The 27948-nt window shown below is 31.3% G+C and overlaps 1 protein-coding gene across 1 annotated transcript; it reads left to right on the top strand.

The window, feature by feature from the left end:
* Positions 1 to 27712, top strand: LOC127711682 (uncharacterized WD repeat-containing protein alr2800-like). Its single transcript, XM_052217792.1, has 11 exons — positions 1 to 281; positions 8504 to 8588; positions 9539 to 9680; positions 14316 to 14505; positions 15529 to 15555; positions 17148 to 17256; positions 18022 to 18053; positions 19560 to 19662; positions 20824 to 20889; positions 23546 to 23638; positions 24227 to 27712. The coding sequence occupies exons 1-11, from the start codon at positions 64 to 66 to the stop codon at positions 24356 to 24358; spliced, it is 1197 nt and encodes a 398-aa protein (XP_052073752.1). The 5' UTR covers positions 1 to 63; the 3' UTR covers positions 24359 to 27712.
* The last annotated feature ends 236 nt before the right edge of the window (positions 27713 to 27948 follow it).

Genomic DNA, 27948 nt, shown 5'->3' with positions numbered 1-27948 from the left:
TCCTGTTTTGTTTTGAGAAGGCAAGGAGATTGATCAGAGTAGACGGTTAGTTTGAGGTCAAATATGATAGACTCACTACCAGACCCTACTTTGTCGTCGGGAATTATAGAAGAAGAAAGTTTTAAGTTTGACACCACTGAGGCACCTGCAAATTCCTCAACTCATACACCTACACGAGGACTCTCATTTTCACAAGATCCGGATATTTCACATGAAACTGTACATCACCGACGTGATTCTGGACCTCATTTGGAAAAATTTCTTAAACTGATCAATACAATGTAAGTTTTAAAATACTGCACTCGCACGAACAAAGTCACTTTCTCCAGTTGATTAGTTGTTGCATACGCAAAGTGAAAAAAAGGGGGAGGTGAATGGGAAGATCCCAAGGGAACAATCAAAAACCATATTAAACTGATGAAGAAAGAAAACATATCCCATGGCCAAAGAAATATTAGAACCACCATAAAACACTTCACAGAAAACTATAGATTGGGCATCACAGCCCCCACTGGCACTGGTGGAGAAATCAAGCGCTCCAGAAGGAATCCGGGTCTGTTCGCCCTAAATCACGTTTGCACCCCACACGTTAACACCTTTTTTATTGGTTTTGTGTTGAATAATTTTTTAATGTGTTTTAGTTGGTGTATTGCTATAACATGTATAAATAAATTTTTTTTATTGCTCAAAATAAAGTGACATTCTAAAAACGTAAACAGGTTTCCTACTTCATGCACTTTATATTATAATTCATTTTGAAATTCCCGAATTTTATTCAGAAAATATTAATATTTTTATTTATACATCTAAAAAACATCTAATAATTAATTAACAAAATCTGTATTTGAATAAAATTAGGGTGCATTATGGTTCCAGGGGGCAAATAAAGGCAACACTAGTAGGAAGCAAGTTAACTCGTACCATTGTAAACTCGTACCACGTAAACTCGTACCAAAAAAGTTAACTCGTACCAACGTAAACTCGTACCACTGGGAAGTCGTACCAATCAGAACTTGTACCACTGCAAACTCATACCATTAAAAATATATTCAAAAATACGAATGTTTTATGATTTTTTTTTTGGTAAACTAAATAAAAAAAGTTGAATTACTTGAATTTTATACTAGATTTTAATGAAAACTTAGACAAAAATACGAATGTTTTATGATTATTTTTTTTTTTAAGCTTTATACAAAAAATTAAAATATCTTTGAAATTTATATACCAGATTTTAATGAAAACTTAGACAAAAATACGAATGTAATTTCTTAATTACCATGCTAATAAATATATTAAATTCCTTTGATTGTGTGATTATTGGTTGATTATTAACTAATCAACTTGTTTTTTTTTATCTTTAACTAATCAACTTATATAAGCATGGTCATATTCTGCTGAAATGTGCTGAATATTGTAGAAAAATAAATTTCATACTTTCCAACTGTTGGTCATAAACAATTTTAAACCTTTAAAACACAATCAATAAATTCTTTCATTAAATAAAATTCCTTTTAGAAACAATAGAAAAATACCCAAATCTATTCAATGTTACTAATTTGGAATGATTAAAAATTAAATCAAATAGTTGTTAGTAAAAGTTTAAAAAAGAGTCTATTCAAGGGAGACAACAAAGCCAATCTGCCACGGTTTTCTCTATTCAATTAGACAAGGAAAATTAGCTACAAATTGGTTATTGTAATTTCAAATTATATACATTTTACAGACTTAAGAGGTATTGAGTGAAATTAAAGTATATATTCATCATTAAACACCATTTGAATGCATTTAAATAAGTTGGTACGAGTTTACAATGGTATGAATTTACCGTGGTACGAGTTAGCAGTGGTACGAGTTTGCATTGGTACGAGTTTTTGTTTAGTGGTACGAGTTGACATTGGTACGAGTTTACAATGGTACGAGATAACTATAATTCCACTAGTATACCTCTGTTCAAAAGTCAATAATCGATTGAGAGAAAACAAATCCAGGTTACAAACTAAAACCGAGGGAAACACATAAACTATAAGAGGAAAACAAGGGAACAACAGAAACACTGATGTGCAAACGTGTGAACGTGTACGGTGCAAACGCATATTTGGAGCGACTGGACCCGATACCTTCCATTCCTGGATACAGTCAAAATGACAGTCACTTATTGTAATCCCAAAGGAATTTGGTTACTTGATACAATAAATTTTTAACCATTTTATATTTTTTTTCTTATTTCCAGTCTATTTTTGCCAACTATTTACCATAAACATAACACACCAATATTTACATATTTTATCAATGTTCTGTACTTAGTGTCCACTTGCATACAATGTATATATATACCAAAAACTGGATGTGGATAGTTATACTGAAAACATTTTGGTTCACATTTCTCCATGTACAATTTCTATTTACACACAATAGTCATGTGATAACATCAGAAATCTATGAAGTACAAATGTAACATTTACTGCATGCAAACATTATATGATGAAACACAATTTCTACAGGTTATTGGTGTGTAAATTAGGCAGATTAACTCAAACTGAACAAAGTACTTTTATGTACAGTTTGTGAGTCAACTGCCCAGTTTACACATCTATAACTCGAGAAAAAATATGCTTCATTCTTATAATTTTCAACCAAATCATTTGCTATTTTTCTTTCAATATCGACTTTCTTTGAACTCCAGGATTCTGTTAATCATGTTCATGGTTATTGTGCATGAATTATTTATTATACCCCAATAGGTTTGATGACATACATGAAATTAAAAAAATAATGTCAACACAGAACACGATACATCATAAGAGTAATAAAAGTGCAAGGCATATATACAATGTATTTACTAATTATTCAGTTGCCAGCTCATTCAAGTCCACTCTCCTCAGTGACCATGACTTTAATGAATGGAGCAGCATACTGCATATATATAACTGATGGACATGAAAGACACAAACAAATTTATCAAAATCATCATATCATAAAATTTAATTTGAATAGGTATTTTTAGCTTTCTGTAAAAATTTAGTCTCAAATTTCATTTTTCGTATATTGATAAAAGGTTCTTCTTCATCTATTTTATTTAAACAACAATATTGCCATAAACTTTCTTCTCTTTTTATATTTCTGTGCCTCCTCCTTTCAATTTCCAAAATATGGTCAATTACCCTTAATTTAGTAAAACTTTTTTGAAAATTCTGGACCAATTTTTCCCAGCTGAAAAAAGGATAAATTTTTCAAAAAAAACAGTTTTAAAATTTCCATTGCCATCAAGTTTGTAAACTATGATAAAGATCATTAAATTCCAGATTTTTTTCATGATTTTTCTAATCTGAAACAGATTATTTGTCATACAAATGTTTGTTGTACAGTTGTACAGCTCTCATTAGTGTTTTATGGAATACAAATTGAAATTGACAACTTAGTTATTGTCTACATATCGTGATCAACTTTTTTGCAAAGATAGCTCAGAACAGAAAGGCTATACAAAAAACTAAAACAAAACGGTTAAATCATTTATGTTACATGTACAATGTACATGTATTCTAGTTCTCCATCATCAGTTACATGTACAAGTACAGGTACAAATAAATGTAAGTTTAATCTCAAGTGTTTATATTCTAAAAAAGTGACATAAGATATGAGGGATTTTTCATATTTTTATTGGTTTTTTTTTCACAAACTTAAGTATTCCTTTAACACTTATTTAAAGAACATACAAAAACTAGTGTACTTTATTGTTTAGGAGCCAGCCCATCTCCGGGGACAGGATTTTCTCGCTGCCTTGAAGACCCATTTGTGACCTTCAATGGGATGTTTTCTGCTCTTTGGTCTGGTTGCTGTCTCTTTGACACATTCCCGGTTTCTATTTTCAATTCTATAAGCACATGCCTAACCCATCTCCAACTCAACCTTAATATGAAGGTCGCATGAATATAATGGATCCAAATTATTGACATGCAAGCCATTAATTCATTAGCTATATTTTAAGCTTATTTTGACAAAATGGAAACAAATTGACTGCTTATTGCGAAAAATTATTTAAAATTCTACTCGAATAAATGAAACAAAAAAAATAATACATGTATTTTAATTTTTTTATCTAAATTTGAGCTTATGCCCCTATAAGGTTGAATGCAAGAACATTATTCAGATTATGATATTGAGGGCAATATATATACTGTAAATTCAGAAATTATTGCGTGCATTTATTATTGCGATTTTTGAAGAATTAACAAAAATGCGAGTTTAATTATTGCAATCTAAGGAAAAGCTTCTTACATATATATGTATCATATATCAGAATGCGAGTTCTTATTATTGCGTTACTCAAGGAGTTGCAATATTCGCATTAATGAAAACCTCGCATTAATTTCTGAATATAAATTTACAGTAATAAGATTACTATACTCTTAAAATGTTTGCTTAATTTTATGTTTTTACCCTTCTTGGCTTTTCCTAGAGATTCAACAAAATTAATGAAAATAAACACTCTATGTTGTAAAACTGCTCATTAATCATAATACTGTGGATTCATATTTTTTTGTGGATACCAATTTTCGTAGATTGAGAAAAACTTGCATTTTCGTGAATTTTTTATTTCATGGTTTTTCCAAAGTCTGCATATATTCTTAAAGTTAAATTTACAATTCGTTGAACATTTAAATATGTGGTTCCCCATGTACCCATGAAATCCACAAAAATTGGTATCCAATGAATAATAATAAATCTACAGAAATTGAATAGGAACTGACTAGGTTATAATTTTAGACATTTCTCTCAATAAAAGCAGGTACTTATGTAATATCTAGAGATAAAGGGAACAATAACATTTGTCTAGACTATTGATTGCAACTGGAAATGAATCATGCATCCTACTTATTAACAGTAAAGTTCAATCATGAATCCTTACAATATATTTACCGATTGTAGCGACCTTTGATTTCTAAATAAAAGTCCTATTAATAACCTTACACATGTTACAAGATGGGATTGTTTTAGTTTTATATGATAACTGGTGTAAGTAAAGAGGTTATGTAGAGCACAACTAATGAAGTGTATTGTTAAGATTAAATATAATGAATTCTTTTGTTTACTGAATTCAATACAAGGACTGACAAAAGTGCATTCATGTGCATAACTTTTTGGAAATTTTAAACTTTTGTGCTGTATTCAGTCCATGCACAAATTTATGTAATCTATGTACATGCATTATGTATAAAGTTGAATCTTTTTTCATATTTTTTGGCAAAATACATGTAGGTTTTAAAAAGAATGATTAAAGCACTTTATTGAATGGTAGACTCTCCTTAGTCCTTATATCTTACTCTATTGTTAACTGTAAATACTGATTCTTTGTTTAAACAACATAATATGTCGATAAGTTTAAAGCAATCTCTTAGCAAATCACAGTCAGAAACACAAAAAGTTTTACATGCATCAGATCCATCAGTCATGTTTTGGACAACCAATAAAATTTTAATATAAATGTAATCCTGAAAAATGTACTCTACTTAAAATTGACACAATATGGTACAGGTGGTCCGAGTACACAGTTATTTCGTAGTGTATTTCTTTTAGACAATAAATGAAAATTTAAAAAATCCCACCTGCGCTTTCTCAATAATATATTTACAGTGTGTGGTACTACTTTTGAGACAAATTATATCAAAATTATAGAAAACTTCATCGGCTCTAACTCAAAATATGGACAATTTTATGTTAAGGGGGTCTTGAAATCTTTTGACAGCTTCCGAAGTGCTTATTTTTAACCTTTTTCTGCTGTACCAAATCACTACTTGACTTTAAAATTCATGACCCAAATTTTTTTACAGTGTAATTTCATCCCCTACTTGCTATTTGAGGCATAAAACATGTAGAAATAAATTTGGAAGGGGTATAAAAAAAATTGGCAAGTAACACACTGTCCACACTAGGGACTATATTTGTGGACAACGAAAATCAAAGGACGATAACTGTGTACTCGGACCTAATAGGATAGAAAAAGTTGACCAATCTCAATTAAACTTGGTATGACCAAAGCTTAATAAATTATGAGACTGCTTACAAAGTTTCATGGCAATAAGATATATATTATAGACAATATGATAAATTCTATATTCAACTTTGCGTGTTAAATTTTGACGTTAAAATTGAAAAATTTCAACTATCAACATTTGGGGCTTTTAAAATTAAAATATTGCAAAAAAATACTTTTAAAATGCCTTAATATATAATATATCATGTACTAAAAGCAATAGAGTACTCATTTGATATATCAGACTTAGCATAATTATTCAAAAGTCAAATTTATATGCGCCTATGCCTAAAAATGGAGGTTTTCCAATAAAGGGGGGCCTTACATAAAGATGTAATATTTTCCAGCAATTTTAAATTTGTGAAGCTTTTTGGTTATAAATAATCCTTACATATGTATTTAATGTACTTTAAATGGAAAGAAAACTTACAAATAACATATCATATTAGTTTAAAAGGGTCTTAGGCCAAGTAAGACTGAAAATAATTTAGGGTCAATTTAGGCCGTAGCACATATTTACATTTAAAAATGCATATTGAAGCTATAGGAAATAAAAATGTGTGTCTTTTCTATCATTTCTATACTCAGGTGACATGATACAATAAATCTGAGCACAAAAAGACTCTTGCATTCAACTTTTTTTGCAGACAGTATGGTCTGATACAAAGATTTTTCACTTTTTAGTAAAAAACTTGCAGGCAATTTTAGTCTCAACAGGCTTATATTTGAACCACTTGCTATCCTACAGAAGAAAAGAAAGATATTATGTGAAATGAAACAACTACAAAAGACATTGTTAAGTGCTTTTTATACAAATTTAGTGAGGTCTTTATTATGGACTTCAACTTTTATGTACCAAGCTCCTCACATTTAACTTGATCCAAACAGGGCGTTAGACGAGGGTCATTTATACAACACATTTTGCACATATTTTCTGAGATAATCTTCTTTTCTGTAGATTTAGAGTTCACAAATGAGTAATACAACTGGATTAAAGCATAGAAACACAAATATTGACACATGAAAACCTGTCAGATAGAAAGTCAGAATGCCACTTATGCATCAAAATTGAAAAAGCTATGAAATGCTTATTTTGACCATATAATGCCAAAATTGGTCATTTTTGCAGAAATTCTATCAAATAAAAGTTTAAATCCTTTAGTTTCATGGTATTGGACAAATTGACACCATCAAATCATTCAGGGAAGTTGCCAAAGTACAGATTCTATATTTCCTGATTTCACCTCTTAGGTCCGAGTACACAGTTATTTCGTAGTGCATTTCTTTTAGACAATAAATGAAAATTAAAAAAATCCCACCTGCGCTTTCTCAATAATATATTTACAGTGTGTTGTACTACTTTTGAGACAAATTATATCAAAATTATAGAAAACTTCATCGGCTCTAACTCAAAATATGGACAATTTTATGTTAAGGGGGTCTTGAAATCTTTTGACAGCTTCCGAAGTGCTTATTTTTAACCTTTTTCAGCTGTACCAAATCACTACTTGACTTTAAAATTCATGACCCAAATTTTTTTTACAGTGTAATTTCATCCCCCTACTTGCTATTTGAGGCATAAAACATGTAGAAATAAATTTGGAAGGGGTATAAAAAAAATTGGCAAGTAACACACTGTCCACACTAGGGACTATATTTGTGGACAACGAAAATCAAAGGACGATAACTGTGTACTCGGACCAGGTTACATGTACACACAATGTATCTGTGTACTTGTCATTTCAATCTCAACAGTGTACATGTACATGTATAAATTGTGCTGTAAATAAAATTACATGCTACATTTGTACATATTTAGTGATTTTACCAATTATGAAAAATTAAGATGTAGACATTCATGACAATCATGACAATATGTACAGTGGATATAAACCTGGCAGTCTCAATGGTGCATGTCACATGGTTTCTTATGTTTAAGTTGAATATTTAGTTGAGATATTTTGCACTGGAGTAATTCACTCTTCAAAATTATTGTTCATATACTGTCAGCATGGTAAATGAGTAGCATAAATTTTTTTATATGGTCACATATTCATGACATACTTAGTTCCTCTCAGCCTGTGTTATTTTTCAATTTAATAAAAGAAAAAAATATAAAGCAAATCTCAATATCACTACTCTAATCATAAAATTGAGAATGGAAACGGGGAATGCATCAAAGAGACAACAACCCGACCAAAGAGCAGAAAACAGCTCAAAGCTACCAATGGGTCTTTAACACAGCGAGAAAATCCCGCACCTGGAGGCGGGCTTAGTACTAAAACCTTAACATATAGAGATTAGCTGATTTGCTTATAATACATTGTGTATGATGAATTGGAATGGAAATGTCAGTTCAATAAGTTTACATTTTCAATGATGTCCAACTTGTGTTAAATGCTGTAAATAACTTTTACATTTTCAGTGATTGTCCAACTTGTGTTAAATGCTGTAAATAACTTTACATTTTAGTGATTGTCATACTGATGTTATGTGCTGCAAATTTACACCTGATGGTTCACAGCTTGCTATTGGTCTAATTGATGGGGTAATTTTGGTAAGTATAAGTAGTAAATGTGTTTATTACATTGGTTATTGTGATTTCCCAGTCAAATCAAAAACCTAGAATCTTCACATGTGCAAGAAATCCTGTAAATTTCACTCCTCTGACATCATACAACAATAGTTGTTGTCAGACATTGTCAGGGACCTTGTGTCAAAAAGTTCAAACATGTAGAAAAGGACATATATAGTGTCTAACATTTTCTATTTACATTTACAGTAAAAGTCAAAGTAATTTTACTGTTGTACTATTACACCACTGGCCCAGGTTAGTGGGGTGGAGTGAGCACTTACAAACATTAACCCTGCCACATTATAAGCCTGTCCCAAGCTTGGAATCTCTACATGCTGTAGTCATGTGTTTGTCATAGGTTGTTGTCCGCCATAATTGATCTTCCTTTAACGTAATGAGTTTGAATCAGATTAGTGGTGCTGCTCATTTTTATGATGTTGTTTAATGCCCAGCAGCAAATATTTCAGGAATATTGAAGACAAACTTATATATGTTTTATCTAATCTGACATAAATGTTGCATGCTTTAGCAGAAAAAGTAAAAAAGTTTAAAGTGTTCGGTTTGACACAGTTGGTGGTAAAACCCACAACCTACTGCAGTAGAGTGTAGAGGAGAACATGCTACCATGGGATGGTTAGGATATGGATAAACATGTTAAATATATTTAAAAGGGGATTAAGATTAGTGTGAATTCATTAATTCTATTTATAACCATGATAACAGTTTATTAAATATAATATATTCCTCATATTTTCTGTTTTTATCTGTCAAAAAATATTTTTAAAACTTTTCAAGTTTTATGGAATATTATTGCTAGAGATGTATTCTGAAAAGATTTTTGACCTTTCATCTGTACAGTATATTGGTTATTATAAATATGATTAAGATATGATGTTTTACTATTGAACTGATTGGTAGTATTTTAACTACAGGTATATAACCACATTGAAAACCAATTATTACTCCGTCTACGAGATGAGGATATAGATAACTTTCATCTACCAGTCACACAGATTAGATTTCCTGTATTCCCGTGTATTGGAGCGGTAGAGGAAAATAAACTACTGGCATCATGTGAGTATATCATTTATTTACTGGTTCAATAAATCAGATTTCCTGTCTTCCCCTGTGGTGTCAGAAAATAGAGAACAACTTCTAACATTATATAAGAAAGCAGCCAAAGTTGGGTCTGCAAATCAGATTATCTGTCTTCCCCTGTGGTGTCAGAAAATAGAGAACAACTTCTAACATTATGTAAGAAAGCAGCCAAAGTGGGGCTTGCAAATCAGATTCTCTGTCTTCTTCTGTGGTGTCAGAAAATAAAGAACAATTTCTGGTATCATGTAAGAAACCAGCCAAAGAGGCAAACTCAGATTCTCTGTCATCCCCTGTGTTGTTAAACACACCACACCCAAACACAAGTTACACAAATCAGACACACTGTTTTTGGCTTCAGTGGCAGAATTGGAAAAAACTTCTGGCATCATGTAAAAACCCAGTTATACATAGGTCAGACAAAACTTGTAAGTGCCAGTTGTACTAATCAGATTATCTGTTTTTCGAAGGAAAAATCGGTTATTGATTTGGGGATGTACGGCGGGCTGGCGGGCGGCTGCCAAACAGTGTCCGTTCATTAACATGCAAATGCGTTGACGAATTTTTTTCAAATTTTGATATGTTGCTTCCTGTGACTAAATGAAGGTCAAGTTCAATTTTCACGATCTTAGCTTCTCTCGTTTTTGGGTTTTCAACTTTTTAGAAGTCCAAATATATACTTATTATACGATTGAGTTATTTCCCTTTGAACAGAAATTGTGATTTGCAAATATTATTTTCATTAGATAATAATCTATTTTTATTAAAGGATATATTTCATTACATTACATTATGTAGATAAAATTGTTGACATTGATAGGTAAGTTGCAGATCTATATTAGTTTGTGACAAATGAAAGAAAAAATATTGGGAACTATTAATTATATATATACAGATTGATTACATTAAGTGTTTTTAAATAATTTTCACCTGTTAATAGATAACAAAACATCTGGTAAATATCTTATCACACAATTATAATTGTGCTGCGTTCACACGTAATTCGAATTCGATTCGCATTAACTAATTCGAATTAGTTTAATTCGCATTCGAAACGTTTAACGTCCAAACGTAAATTCTAATTCGAATTGCAATTCGCGTCAAATTCGCTTTACTGTCCTAACGACGTTAACTTTTAATTCGTATTAACAAAAACGCATTTTTAATGCGAATTGGATAATGCGATTTAGCCAATTCGAATCAATTCGAATTAAAAAAGAAGAGTGTGTGAACGCGATTAGCGAATTCGATTCGCATTCGATTCGAATTCAATTCGAATTAAATGTACGTGTGAACGAGGCATTGGAATGCCAGATTTATTTGAAAATTTTCTGTTTCCTAAGTGTTGATGATAAGATCTGTAGGACAGTATAAATAAAGTTTGAAATTTACTGTTCATTATTAGACATTTTGAAGATAATCTCAGATAAGTTTTATAGATTTTTAATAGATATTGTATTAATGATAAATGACATTTTGGATTTTTTTTCATCTTTTCTTTCCTAAATTAAACTTTTATTCTTGGGGTTCTTTGATATGCTAATGATAACAATGTTATTAGATTTTGGATATTGGACCATAATAGGTAAATTTCTGATTTCAAATTTTTCAGTTCTTTGACCACATTCATTTTGTGTCACAAATCTATACTGTGTCAAATATTCAATCACAATCCAAATTCAGAGCTGTTTTAAGCTTAAATGTTGTGTCCATACTTGCTCAACTGTTCAGGGTTCGACCTCTGCAGGAAAATCTGGTTTGCTGTCACTATGACAGCCATTTGTCTTCAGCTATTTTTATACGACCGCAAAAAAATTTTGTGGTCGTATATTGGTATGACGTTGGCGTCGTCGTCGTCGTCGTCGTCGTCGTCGTCGTCGTCCGGCATCGTCGTCGTCCGGCGTCGTCGTCCGGCGTCGTCGTCCGAATACATATTGGTTTTCGCACTCTAACTTTAGTTTAAGTGAATGGATCTTTTTGAAATTTGACCATAAGGTTAAATACCACAAAAGGAAGGTTGGGATAGATTTTGGGGGTTATGGTACCAACAGTTAAGGAATTAGGGGCCAAAAAGGGGCCAAAAATGAGCATTTTCTAGTTTCCAGACAATAATTGTGGAACGGTGTATGGATCTCTCTGAAATTATACTACAAGTTTCCATACCACAAAGGGATGGTTAGGATTTGCTTTGGGGGGTTATGGCTCAAACCGTTTAGGAATTAGGGGCAAAAAAGGGGGAAAAACAAGGTTGTCCTGGTTAATGGACAAATACTTTAGTACAAAACATAATTTAAAGCAGTGTAAGGGAGATAAATCAAATACATCATTGAAATTATCTCCCTTACACTGCTTTTAAATTATGTATAAAGTAATGGTTAATGAACAATAAAGATAATCTAAAACAGTGTAAGGGAGGTAATCCAAATACAACGTTTTGGTTACTTCCCTTACACTGCTTTTAAATTATGTTTAAAGAAATGCATATTTATAAAGGAAGACCAGTAAAAATATCTGCAAATGTTTTCATCTTTTTTTTTTACAAAAAAATCCATATGAAAGATTTGACACTATATTTTTATTAATTCTATTATAAAATAGATTAAGTTAGCACTATGGTAAATTTAAATGGGTAATTATGGTTGCCAACTCCATTGGAAATTTGAATTGAGATTATGACCATATCTTGAGGGAAAGAATTTTTTGGGGGAAAAAAGGGGGGGGGGATAAAAAGAAATTGTGGGGGGCCAATTTTTTCTCATTTCAGATTTCAGAAATTAAAAAGAATTATTCTTCAAATATTTTTTTTTTTTCAAATTTCAAATATTGAAAAATTTCAAGAAGTAATCTTTAATTGCACAGTATGGCGCATTAGATTTGTAAAATCTTTGATCACATTTATTTATTTGTTATGCCGAATCTAACAGTGTATTTAGATTTTTAATTTTGGGTCCAGTTTTCAAATTGCATTAATGTCCAAAGGGTCCAAAATTAAACTTTGTTTGATTTTAGCAAAAATTGAATATATGAGGTTCTTTGATATGCTGAATCTAAACATGTATTTAGATTTTTGATTTTTGGCCCAGTTTTCAAGTTGGTCCAAATTGGGGTCCAAAATTAAACTTTGTTTGATTTCAACAAAAATTGAATATATGGGGTTCTTTGATATGCTGAATCTAACCATGTATTTAGATTTTTTATTTGTGGACCCCGTTATCTAATTGGTTCATATTGAGGTCAAAAGGGTCCAAAATTAAACTTTGTTTGATTTCATCGAAAATTGAATTATTGGGGTTCTTTGATATTCCAAATCTAACCGTGTATTTAGGTTTTTAATTTTTGGTCCTGTTTTTTTAAATTGGTCTACATTGAGGTCCAAAGGGTCCAAAATTAAACTTAGTTTGATTTTAACAAAAATTGAATTCTTGGGGTTCTTTGATTTGCTGAATCTAAACATGTGTTTAGATTTTTGATTATGGGCCCAGTTTTCAAGTTGGTCCAAGATAGGGTCCAGTATTTAAACTTTGTTTGATTTCAACAAAAATTGAATATATGGGGTTCTTTGATATGCTGAATCTAAACATGTATTTAGATTTTTGATTATGGGCACAGTTTTCAAGTTGGTCCAAATTGGGGTCCAAAATTAAACTTTGTTTGATTTCAATAAAAATTGAATATATGAGGTTCTTTGATATGCTGAATCTAACCATGTATTTAGATTTTTTATTTGTAGGCCCCGCTATCAAATTGGTTCATATTGAGGTCAAAAGGGTCCAAAATTAAACTTTGTTTGATTTCATCGAAAATTGAATTATTGGGGTTCTTTGATATGCCAAATCTAACCGTGTTTTTAGATTTTTAATTTGGGTCCCGTTTTTTAAATTGGTCTTCATTGAGGTCCAAAGGGTCCAAAATTAAACTTAGTTTGATTTTAACAAAAATTGAATTCTTGGGGTTCTTTGATATGCTGAATCTAAACATGTGTTTAGATTTTTGATTATGGGCCCTGTTTTCAAGTTGGTCCAAGTTGCGGTCCAAAATTAAACTTTTTTTGATTTCAACAAAAATTGAATATATGGGGTTCTTTGATATGCTGAATCTAACCATGTATTTTGATTTTGGACATTGGACCATAATAGGTAAATTAAAAAAATTCAAGTTCTTAGACCACATTCTTTCTGTGTCAGAAACCTATGCTGTGTCAAATATTTAATAACAATCCAAATTCAGAGCTGTATCAAGCTTGAATGTTGTGTCCATACTTGCCCCAACTGTTCAGGGTTCGACCTCTGCGGTCGTATCAAGCTGCGCCCCAGCGAAGCATTTTATTTAAACATGGAAGCGACAGCAACCCAAAGAAGAGAGAGAAAGGGAATCAAACACCAAATGAAGTTTCCTGAATTTGTGAGTGGTGGTTTAAAACTATGAACATCATGAGAGTTCTACCCTTGACTGTTATAGATTTACAGGACATAAGAGAATACTTGTGAGCATAATAAAAATCCTCATTCCTGTCTGAATTTATTAAATCCTCTAACTTCATTGAACTATACATGTATATCATGAATAGAATTCTCATATTGATTTGTTTTAACTTTAATCTGTTAATTTTGTTAGATGCATCTGGTCATATAAAACTATGGAACTACACCACTGGTTCTTGTCTAAATACAATGATAGAAAACAGACAGTCACTGAACGTGACATACAGTCCCGATGGCCTACGGTTCGTCACCACAGGAGAAACACCTGAACTGTTTGTGTATGATAGAACAACAAGGAAAAAAATACTTACATTAGAGCCAAGGTATAGATATATATATATATATATATAGGTTGTGTAAGATAGAACAACAAGGAAAAAAATACTTACATTAGAGCCAAGGTATATATATATATATTTATATATAGGTTGTGTTAGATAGAACAACAAGGAAAAAAATACTTACATTAGACCCAAGGTATACATATATATATATATAGGATGTGTAAGATAGAACAACAAGGAAAAAAATACTTACATTTGAGCCAAGTTATACATATAGATATATAAAGGTTGAGGATGATATAGAAAATGAAAAAGATGAAAAAAATTATATATATGTTAAAAGGTTTTTTAAAGGTATTTCTTTCTGGCATTATGCTGAAATGCTTCTGATTGAGTATTATTGTTGTGCAATTCATGTCAGGAGTTGGAACACTTACAGTTTAAGAGATTTGTCTCTAGCTGATGGTGGGAAAATCTTTGATGTGGACTGGTATTAAAGAGAGATGGAAAATGGCTGCATTGATTAACTTTCAACAGAAATGTCATTCACACTACTGATCAATAAAGTTGTCATAGAATTTTTTCCTCTCGATAGATTTGGAATGGTTTTTTTTGTTGGAGATCTTTAAAGGACATGACTACTTACATGTTTTATGAAATTCACACAAATTAGCGGTAAATTTTCCTTTTTGTTACCAGGGCTGTTCCAAAATAGAGAGGTGGATGGGAGGCAAACAAGATAGTTAATTGTGGGTGGTTGCATTTTGCCTAGAATTTTTGAAGAATTATAAATAAAATGAATATGTTCTGTTATGGTTGGGGTCTATAAAAAGTGTCTCCCATGCCTTCCATGTGTTTGATTCTGGAACAACCTTTAGCCCAATAGTCACTGAATTGCCTTATAATGCACGTTGGAATTTTTCAGATGCAGTAGAATTTTATTGAATTTTCCTTAGTGGAAAGGCTCACACAGGTAAGATAAGTAATTTTATGATTTAGATATACATTTCAATCATTCTTTTATTAAAAATTGTTGATGTTGTTTATCTTTTTTTATTGCAGCATATCAACTCTCTCTTTTTCTCCAATGCAAGTATTTGTATATTTTTAAAGACATTTGGTAAAGGAATGCACAACGACACAGTGTGAAACTTTATCAATATCTATGCTTTTTGGAATAAATTACAAAAATATATATGGTATTAAAAAAATTCCTTTTGCTGTATCGATAGAATATTTGGTATTATATGAATTAGGATCATCAGTTATTTGTGAAAAATAACTTCACTCACCTTGATTATTTTCTTCTGACATTTGTCATGGAAAACTGGGGAAATTGACAAAAGTTGTATTTTTCAGTTTGAAAAGAGAAAAGAGCACAGACTCTGTTTAAAAGAAAAGATAAATGTGACTTGCATTTCATGCTTTCATGATTTATAATAACCAAGGGTTCATAGTGGTATAGTTAAAGTCATCCTTTCCAAACTTTTATGGACACCATTGATAATTAAATAAGGCCGTTGTTTTTTTCGTTTGAATTGTTTCATTTTGGTATGTCAAAGCTTTTTATAGCGGACTATATGGTTTGGGTTTTGATCATTGTTGAAGGCTGTACAGTGACCTATACTTGCTTAAATCTGCTTCAATTGGACTAGGTTTGGTAGTTGGCTCATTGGCAATCATACCACATCTCATTTTATACCAAAGTATTGTATTAAAGTGTTTTGAAAGTTATTGTTACTTATTTTACTTCACAACTTAGATGGGAACCACATTAATAGAACGTTTTATACTCATGCACTTGGTTACAGCATTTGTCAGTTTTTGTCTGTTTGTTACTTGAAGTTAAAACCTTATATATGTATACACTCAAATTTTATGTTTTATTTTATGTAAATCTTGTTTTTGCAAATTATTGAAAGCATCACAAATAAATCACATACCATTAAAAACATATGCTCAAAATATATTTTTTGGGGAATTTCTCTAAATTACTATGCATATATAGATAACTTGTTTATAAAGAATTATAATTTATCTGGTACCCTGTTTGTTATCTAATTTTCCACTTACTAGACAGAGTTATTTTCCCCCAGGTAACGTGTTGCGGGGGACATGGAAATACCGGGTGTCTGTCCGTCTGTCCTGTCTTGTTAGCATAAAACTTATATCATAGGTTTATATCAGCAATGTCTTGGACAAGTTCCAAAATCAGTGCCGATCAATTATTTTTAAAAGAGTTATGCCCCTTTGACACATTAATTTTATGGAAAATTGCATCGTTAGCGCTCTTCATGTGTACAATTCTTGCCAGATTTTTATGAAACTTAGATCATAGGTTTATATCAGCAATGTCTTGGAACGAATTCCAAAATCAGTGCCAATCAGTTATTTTTAAAAGAGTAATGCCCCTTGGAAACATTAATTTTATGGAAAATTGCATTGTTAGCACTCTCATGTACAATTCTTGTCAGATTTTTATGAAATTTATTTTATAGGTTTATATCATCAATGTTCTTGAAGAGTTCAAAAATCAGTGCCAATCAATTATTTTTAAAAGAGTTATGCGAGAGAAAAAAGCAACTTCTTAAGAGATCATGGGATATACAGTAAGCATTGTACCACCCTGATTAACAACACCCTGCATTATTGCTTCTTAATCATTTACACCTGATTTTCAGTGATACTCATCAGAAATTAGATGGCCATTGTTTTAGAGTATTTGCAGCTCAGTATCACCCTGATGAACCTCATCTATTCCTTTCTGGAGGCTGGGATGACACAGTGCATGTAAGTGGAAAATTAGACAATTAAGTTTATTCTAAAGACACCATCTTGTAACTGCAAATATTTATACTGTAAATTCAGAAATGTTGCAATGTTTTTATGGTGAAAAATGCGTTGGTATGGTATTGCAAAAATATAAACATGCATTTTGATAGCATTATTACTTTTTCAAAATCACAATAATATATCTCGTTTTCTTTTTAACATTCTTCAAAATTTGCCAAAAAATAAATGCATGCAAATGTTTTTGAATTTACAGTATATATGGAAGGCTCCTTGACAACCATAATAATGAATAATGTCAATAATGAAAAATATTCAGATATGATATACGACAACTCCCAACGAGGTTCCTAACTTGGGACATAGAAATAGTTTTGTTAGCAAAAAACAAGTGAAATCACCAGACTATGAACAATATGTAGAATCAGATATCTGAAGAAAAACATCATTTTGAAGTTGATATCATAACCTATTAACCTTCATGATTAAAAATATAAAAGTAAAATTTGTATAAAGCAAAAGAAAAAAAAAGAAAAGAAAATACAATAAATACACATTTTCTCTATGCTTGAATGCAGACTTTGCCATTGATAAAACCATGAAATCAAATAGCACCAAAAATACAATTTTTTCCTCAACAAAAATTAGTGCCCACAAAAAATTATCCACTGTATCATAATTTCCAGGACAATATAAATCCTGATACTTCATTCAGTATAACAACAAAAAACCAATGAAAATAATTTTGAAACAATTGTATTTCAGTATTGGGATGACAGAAAGAAGCATTCCATTAGGTGTGTATTTAATGTATCAAGGTTGCAATTCTGTAAATATAGACAATGCAATTTCCCATAGGAACTCCCTTTGCGGCTAAAAATGTGCCACTTTAACTATGAAGTTTCATGAAAAATTATATTCCAGAACGGAAAGTTGATATGCACTACTATTTTATTCAAAGGTCAAAATATAGGGCTGTGCCGCATATTTTCAACATTTATATGCCCTGAACTTCTAAGAGTTTATAAACTTATACAAAACTCTATTCTACCTCTACCTCAACTTTTGGACCTCCTAAGAATTAAGTTTTAGGCGCTACCATGTTTTTATACGACCGCAAAAAAATTTTGCAGTCGGATATTGGTATGACGTTGGCGTTGTCGTCGTCATCGTCCAAAGACACATTGGTTTTCGCACTCTAACTTTAGTTTAAGTGAATGGATCTCTATGAAATTTTACGATAAGGTTCAATACCACAAAAGGAAGGTTGGGATTGATTTTGGGGGTTATGGTACCAACAGTTAAGGAATTAGGGGCCAAAAATAAGCATTTTTGTAACTTCCGGACATAAATTGTGTGTTAGTGTATGGATCTCTCTGACATTGTACCACAAGGTTCCATATCACAAAGGGAATGCTGGGATTGATTCTGAGGGGTAATTGCCTCAAAATTTTAGGATTTAGGGGCTAAAATGGGGGCAAAAAAACAAGCATTTTTCTAGTTTCATGACAATAACTTGTGTGTAAGTGTATGGATCTTTCTGAAATTGTACTACAAGGTTCCATATTACAAAGGAAAAGCTGGAATTGAGTTTGGGGGTAAATGCCCAAAACGATTAGGAATAAGGGGCCAAAAAGGGGCCAAAAATAAGCATTTTTCTAGTTTCCAGACAATAACTTGTGTTCAAGTGTAAGGATCTCTCTGAAATTGTACTGCAAGGTACCATACCACAAAGGGAAGGCTGGGATTGAGTTTGGGGGTAATTGCCCTAAAATTTTAGGAATTAGGGGCCAAAATGGGGGCAAAAAGACAAGCATTTTTCTAGTTTCCAGACAATAACTTGTGTTCAAGTGTATGGATCTCTCTGAAATTGTACTGCAAGGTACCATACCATAAAAGGAAGGCTTAGATTGAGTTTGGGGGTGATGAATCATAAGGGGGTTCAAAAATTGGGGGGGAGGGATTTTTTTTTCCGTTTTTTTTCTTTAAAATTTTTCATTTTAAATTTGTTATTTCTGATTTATATGTAAAAGCAAATAATAATGATATGGTTTGAATAGGTCAATTAATAATTTATAAATTCTTAGACCACATTCATTCTGTGTCAGAAACCTATGCTGTGTCAAATATTTAATCACAATCCAAATTCAGTGTGTATCAAGCTTGAATGTTGTGTCCATACTTGCCCCAACTGTTCTGGGTTCGACCTCTGCGGTCGTATCAAGCTGCGCCCATTTTATGTTATTATCATGGTAATTTTTCATAATAGATGAGATTCTAACTGATATTTTTTTTGTTTCCAGATCAATAAGTGGTCCACATATATGTGGTGATGCAATAGATATTGATCCTATTGGTAAAAAAGCAGTATTAACTGGTTCATGGAGGAGACAATGTCCATTAGAGGTAGGTTTTTATGTCAGGCTAAATACCTTATTTATAAATAAACACAATTGTATTTGTGTGATGACTGTTTATGCTTTGATGTTTGCCTTGATTTACATTAAAACCATACCAAGTGTTCTGACTGATTCCTTTAATTTGAGTATTTTGGCTGTAGTGATATTTTGATTTATTTGCCGCCTTTTATCAACCAAGATGTATTTCAACAAAGCAAAAAAACTTGTGTTTTACTTTAGAGTTGCCTTTTTAAAAATTATCATGGTCCGTGGGATGGCTTTTTTTTCTTCGCAAGCTGGAAAATCATATATTTTCATATCTTTACCTAATCTGGTTTCAGTATAGTACATATCCGATAACCACAAGCTAGTCATTTGTAATCTTTCTGTGAACAAAAATCGATAAAAGACTGTTAACTTGGATTTGATATTAAAATTTTACATGTTAAACAAACATGTTTTTTGACTAAATCAATTTTTCTCCAGACTTTATGGGAAATATTACCAAATTAACAGGGATTTTATCAGACTTTTGCCAGTGTCAGACAAAGCTGTGGAATGACTGCTTTAAGAAGGATTTTGCTTCCTTGATCAGTGGAACACATCAGCTTGTTTCTACTCTTGCATTTACACTAAAAACATGAAAACAAAGGGTGCCACTTTGTTCAATGTTCTAGATATTCTTTATAAAATACAACCCTGTCCTTTTAAGATCTAGAGACTTTTATTCTTTTTCGTTGACTCTTGACAGAAACCTTTTCTTTGAAATATAAGGCTGTCATTTTCTGGTTATATCTTTCATTCTTTGTATTTTCATGTTTGGTGTCTTACCTTTTATATTTTGTGGTTTTACCTTTGATCATTTCTGTATTTTTGTATTACTGTAAATACAGAATTTAATGGATGCATTAATTATTGTGAATCCTTGAACCGGCAAAAATGAAAATCTAATTATAAATAATTGCAAAAATTTTATAAAGGAAAATCACTACTAAGATTATGAATGCAATTTTTTATTATTGCAAACCTGAAAGTGTTTCATTCTTTAAAATATCACAATAATATCTGAATTTACAGTACTTGAAACCACATTTAATTGTGAAATTTGTATTGTTATACATGAAACTTTTTCTTTAAGTACCTGTACAATGCAGATAATATATTTCAGGTTTGGGATTTTGATACTGGAAGAAAGATGAAAGATATCCCCTCTGAACCTTTGTGTCATTGTCAGGTAAGACTAGTTGTCAGAAATGATTTATGCTTGTAGGACCCCGTTCACACTAGCATTTTTTTTAATCGATCTAATATGAATCGATCTAAATAAAACCAGTTAGCGTTCACATTATCTTTAATCATAAAGATCTCTGTTGGTCTAATCTGAACCACTGCGTTCACACTACAAGTAAAAATGCAATCGATCTGACCCATTTACTTGTAAAACTGTAAACATTGTGTATAAATAGAAATAATCAAATTTATGTGTTGATACACACACTTAAAAAAATGGACGAAGTTATTGTTTCTCTTGAATCACATGTTCAAATTTTCATACTGGTGTTCTTGCAGTTTTCATGAATTTTGAAACAAAAAAACTGTAGCAAAGAAGTCACAACATGAAGAAATGCTGCGGTTTCTGAAAAGAAAAAATCAACAGAAGAAAAAAAGACATATTTTGCAAATTTATGCAACGGCGAAGACAACTTTTTTCCCTGTTTGTTTACACAAAGTTCTGATAACAGAGAAATGTGAATTAAACAACGAACCACCAATATATACAGGGATGTTATGTTATTACACTTAACATGCGCATAAATTATTTTCGTTTCAATCGTACAAGTTTAAACCGATGTTTGCGTTCACATTTAAAGTTAGATCGGTTCACTTTAGATCGATTCAAACTAAACTACCTCTTTTGGTGTTTTAGTTTAGACCGATTAAAGATCGATTCAAAGCGTTCACATTAGCCCTTAAACCGATCTAAAGTGAACCGATCTAGTTTAAATCGATCTAAATGTCCTAGTGTGAACGGGGTCTTACTCATTGTGGGCTGTCTGAGCAATATTGATATTTATATCTATTAATATAACAATTTTTGTCGAGCCTATAAATTTCGCGACAGCAAAACAAAGCGATCCTAGATGTCGGCGTTGGCACCATCAACATTTAGGTTCAGTCTTTGGTTAAAGTATTATTTATAGACATCAATAACTTTGTCAAACCTACATGAAATTTTATGAAATTTGGACAGAAGCTTGTTTATGAACAAAAGACAGTATCCAGTGTGAAATTTTGAAAATATCTATTTTCATTTTTCCGTTTTTTACTAATAAATGGACTTATTTTTTTTACAATTAACACTCCAGCTCAGTCTGAGGTTAAAGTTTTTCAGTCATCAATAACTTTGTCAAACCTTCATGGAAATTTAGGATATTTGGATGGATGCTTGTTTATGACTTAAATACAGTATCCAGAGCAAAATTTTTTTCCCTATTTCACTAATAAATGGATTTTGTTTTTTACAGTAAACAAGTAGATACAGTCTGGGGTTTGTTACACATCAATTACTTTGTCAAACCTTCATAGAGTTTATGAAACTTTGGCAGAAGCTTTTTAATGATTAAGAGATAATGTCTGAGGCAAACCTATATTTTTTTTCATATTTAGTATTTTTCTGATAGATGGACTTACTTGTTTGCTACATCCAGTTCATTTGAACATTTGTTGGAAAGTTGTCTCATTGGCAATCATACCACATCTCCTTATTTTTATATTAGTTTTACAGTAAACATTTACAGACAGTCTGGGATTAAATTTTGTTGACATGATTAATTTGTAAACCTTCATGGACTGTTATAAAACTTGAACAGAAGCTAATCTTCAAGACCAAGAAAAAGCATCTAAAGAAAAAGTTGTAATTTTTTTTTAAATTCTGTACTTTACTGATAAATGGACTCACTTTTTAAGCCAACATTACACTTTTGCACTGACAGCACCAATTGCAGGCGAGACACACGGTTCCCTTACAAATTTTTAATTAGCACATTTAGTTTATAAGGGTTTCCACTCTATCTTGAAATCTATAAAAAGCCTAGAATGTTATCTCAGTTGTTTCAGACCTGGAAATGCCCTTGAAATTTGTGAAAAAATGGCAGAAATCCTAGAAATACACTTGAATTTCTATGGAACCGTAGCTTCTTTTAAGCTAACAACTATTTCTCCTTCACAGTTCCAGCTCTGATTCTACTCTACTTTGAACTGTACAATGATTTCTGTACAAGAAGGCTTGCCCAAATGTAGTTTTTTGGGGGGTAAAAATTGCATGAAATGCAATCAAAACCCTATGGTCATGATGGTACTGACTTGATATCTAAATCTTCCAAGGTTTATCACTACTTTTGAGATACACAAAATATAGTGCATTGATCATAACATTCTAAACATCCTATCCATGAACATTTCCAGAAATTTATCAGTGAAAGATATGCTCAGATATTCAAGTTACAAAATGATGTTATACTTGTCAAGAAAGTTACATAATTTGTGCATGGAGCTGGAATCTAATATTTGTTCTAAAAATATCAATGATGTCATTGTTAAAGTAATCTTTAAAATTGGAGTTATCTTCCTTTGTCCATAATTGTAGTTGAATCAAACTACAACCAATGCTTTATACAATGCAATGTATAATTTGACTTCCCACTGATAAATTAAAGCAAAATTTACCCTTCAGTGCTTACAAGCACTTTGATTAATCAAAGTTGTTTATGATTTCTTTAACAATGTATTCTGAAACTGTCATTAAAAATGACAAAGCCTGTAAGTTTTTGTTGCAGAAAGAGTGTGAAAACTGGTTTATATGATGACAAATGTTTTTTTTTATGTTTTAGCTTTACTGTTGTCAGTGGTTGGCTAAGGAGAGCGTTCTATGTGGAGGGTCCGATGGTAACATGGCAAAAGTAGTAAACTGGTTTACATTAAGTGTATGTATGCCATATAACATATTATCAACCATAAAGGATTTTTTAGCACTTGAATTGCAAAAATAAAAATTACTTATAAAAATCTGGAATGTAACTTGATAGACTTTAAATACTTTGATATTTTCAAAGTCAAGGACTAATAAACTGTTTCCTTTTTTATTGAACACCACCAAAAAATATGGTTCATATTCTCACATTTAAAAAAACATGCATTTGCTCATATATTCCAGCATATGAACCCATTGTAGACTGAAATATACACTTCAACCATTTATGCTCTGTTTGGGAGCATATTATAAATATATTCCCAGAAAACGCACCAGCAAAAGTAGGGAGCAAGTTTTGAGGAACAAGATATATACATGTCACAGCTACTGCACCAGACACAGCAAATAATTTGCTAAGCACAATGATTTCATTAATACAAGAAAGCAAAGTTTAGAGAAGAAAATAACACAATCAGTCACAATAATAAATTCAAACCACTGGTGTATTAAAGCTACCAGAAGTTATAAATTGGACAAATTTTTAATGTGAACACTTGTTAGAGTAATGATATAGATTTTAATGGTTTTTTATTTTTTTCAGACAAAAGGCTTACTGACAGATCTCCCTCAAGGAGTATACTGTATAGACAATGATAAAATAGGTAGTAGACCACTGTTGGCAGTAGGTAGTAAAAGTAGAATTTACCTTATCAAACCAGAGAAAGACTTTTAAACAAGGGATGATGACTGTGTGTGGATGTTGAAGAAAAGATCCAGATAGTGTCAGTGATAAATGCAGACTTGAATTTATGTTTTCTTTGTCATTTTGAAATTTATGTCAAATTGAAAATAATTTAATTTTGGATGTAACACGTCTCCTGATTGGCTGAAAATGTTATGTCTATCAGCTCATAGACATAATTTTGTCATGTGACTGTGTTGTCACCAACGTTTTTTTTCAAAATTTACTCCTTAAAAATGGAATTTAGAATTAAATTATAAGGAATGACTGTAATATTTTTTCTGTCTACTCGAAATAACCTAAAAAATGTGGTGCACACTTTCAAATAACCCGCTATGCAGGTTATTCAGTGTGCAACACATTTTTGATGTTATTTCGAATAGACAGAAAAAATATTACAGTCATTCCTTAAATAACTAAAATTTTATTGATATAATGAAAATAATTTTTTTAATGATCTTCTATGGGCATGACATGTTTATGCAAAAGTTTTGTATTTTGTAGTACAGAAATTATCTCCCTTTAACATATTCATGTTACAGTTGAATATGATGCTTAATCAAAGTGTTTTGACAAAGAGTATATTGTGCTTACTGAAAAAAAGTAAGATCAAGGAATTATGAGGGCTGCCAATCGCCTGACATTTTCTAAATTTTTCCTATATTATAAACTTTGACTTTAATGTCATAATGAATACAACGCTCTCAGACTTACAATTGTCAAATTATGTACTCAGTACAAAACCCCTTGGGAGCAAACTAGTGAAATATACAAATTTTGGGTAATATAAGAAAACTGTTTGTACTTTTTCATAGTTTTACAGTTAAGATCATAACTGTTTGAATTTTTGTAGTTTTACAGTGATCTGAATAGGAAGTCAACATGTTAGAACAACACTTAATAAATTTTTTGTTATTTACTCTTTGTATGTATTACAAACATGTCTTAAAGAATATTCTGGATGATTGTAAATGTTGTAAAACCAATTAACTATTCAGTATGCTATACACATTTTGGACTCAACTCCTCCTACTTGGCTTCTTCCAGTGTCATAAAACTTTGCACTGATCTTAATATGAAGATGTGCATATGAGGAGGGCATTTTAGTCAATTTACATATACAAGGGGCAGGCCCCTTTGCACTCATAATTTTTTTATATTATTCAATCTGCACTTTGTGAATGCAAAACCTCACACATGCTTCATCAGATGTTCTTTCGCCTTGGCCAAGTCACGAAAGAGAGAAAACAGTGCTGTGTCTGCTGGCAGTTTCAGCAATGTATAGGTATTGTGTCAGTTTAAGGGAAATCACTAGTGGTAGCTATATAGACCAATGATATTTGGTATGCAGTTGTATTAGCATTTGCACTTCTCACATCCATGGAGATTATTTGAAGTCTTGGTATATTGACTTTGAAACTTTTGCATAGTTTGCATGTTAAAAATATGATCAGGTCAGTTTAAGATGAACCACTAATTGTTAGTCAATGATATTTGGTATCAGTTTTATTATCATTTGCAAGTCTCATTTCCATAGAGATTATATGGCCCAGCACCCTCAGTCTTTGAAACTTTTCATAGTTGACATGTTAAAGTTTTTGTTTAGGGGAGCGGCTTATGATATGTCAATTTTATATGGTATGTAATTGTATAATAATTAGTATTTCTAATTTCCACTGAGATTATTTGGCCCTGCATCTTCAGTCATGGTTCATTGTCTTTGAATGTTTTGTATAGTTTACACATTATAGAATTGCCATTTTTATTTCAACATTTGCATTTTACTTTCAAAATTAGACAGCGAGACATTTCTTGCTGTTTCAACAGTTTATTATACTATTCAGTATTTTAACAAGATATTTGAGGATACCTAAAAGGGGAAGCAGGGATATTTGTTCTGCTATGTGGATGGTTCTATTTTAAATTCATCTCAGAAAAACTAGAATTAAGCCCTATGTCCATATACCTGTTCTATGAAGTTTGTTAAACAGGGATTGATTTGATATTTAAATGTCTAGAGCATGACTACAACCAAAATTCTCTTCTCTCAACTATCAAATATGGATTTATGTTTTTTATTCCCTGCATACGATAGTTGGGGTGCATTATGTTTTCTTGTCTGTTCGTCTCCCCATCTTTCAGATTCTGTCCTGTATAAGGTTAAAGTTTTGGTTTAAGGTAGCTTTACCATAGAAGTTTTTATCAGATTTCAGAGTAAACCGAACATAGAAAGTTGATAGTTTGAGCAGGGAATTGTGTCCTATGGACAATTTTTTGTTTATTATTCTATATGATGTCTCTTAAATGTATTTAAGTTGCTATTTATCTCGTGAAAAAAAAAACAGCTTTACAGCTCTTTTCATAATGCTAGCAAGGCAAAGGTTTGTTTGACTTACTTGCTTTGTTTGTATAAATGTTTGCTCAAGCATTGTAATTAAGATTGATAACTGCAAACAATATAAGTAGGCGGAGTTAAACCTGTGTAAAGATAAATTTGATTATTTGATAATGTCCAATCAAATTTAAATACTGTAAATTCAGAAATTATTGCGTGCATTTATTATTGCGATTATATCATTTTAGACTAAAATGCGATTTTAATTTTAGCGATATTGAGAAAAATCCTGTTTGATTCATATAAAAAATTTCAAAGGCGAGTTTAAATTATTGCGATTATAACCCTGTCGCATTTTTCGCAATAATAAAAACATCGCAATAATTTCTGAATTTACAGTATAATGTATACAAGTTAAAATCCGCCTTTTTATGTTGTTTTCATATGTCAATCTTAATGACAATGCTTGAGCAAACATTGACACAAACAAAGCTAGCAAGCCAAACAATTCTTTGTCTTGCTAGCATTATGAAAAGAGCTGTAAGTTAATTTATGTTTTAAAATTTAAAACAGCATTCTTTCTTAAATTGTAATCAACAACATAGAAATTATGTTGTTTTAAAAATATGTGAGACATCATAAACTTCACTGTATATATTTTATTTTCTTTGTTTTTAATAGATGGTGTTTTATGTGAAAATTAATAATCAAGCATATATACAGTGCATTTTCATGAGGGAAAAATTGAAATGTTTATTTTCCATTAAATGGATAACAAGGAGCATAGTACAATATGTAGTAGACATTATATTACACACTAATAAATCAAGTTAGGTACAAAGTACATTAGTAAAAACAGTTTGATCATGCATAATATATGGTATTTATTATAGTGTTTGTTTGTATGCATCAGTCTTGACTATTAAATCAAATTTAATAAGTTATCACTTTCATCTCACTTCTGTGCTATGTATTAAATGTTTTCAGCATTGCAATAAACATGAATAAAACAATTCTGTTATTATAATGCTGCACTGCTACACTTTATCTAAATTATCTGTAAAAAAAAATAAAGGGGCAAAAGATACCAAAAAGACATTTTCAACTCATACACCGAAGAAAAACTGAAAATGCCATGGCAAAAACTAATAAGGAATGAGCTGTCAAATTGACACCAAACTGGGTTTTCTGTATTTTGAAAGCTACTTTCAGGCTTTCTTGACCTGCAACATTCTATACCTATTAT

This window comes from Mytilus californianus, unplaced genomic scaffold, assembly GCF_021869535.1.
Source record: "Mytilus californianus isolate M0D057914Y unplaced genomic scaffold, xbMytCali1.0.p SCAF_8, whole genome shotgun sequence".
Lineage (NCBI taxonomy): Eukaryota > Metazoa > Mollusca > Bivalvia > Mytilida > Mytilidae > Mytilus > Mytilus californianus.
This window is presented reverse-complemented; position numbering and strand designations above follow the sequence as displayed.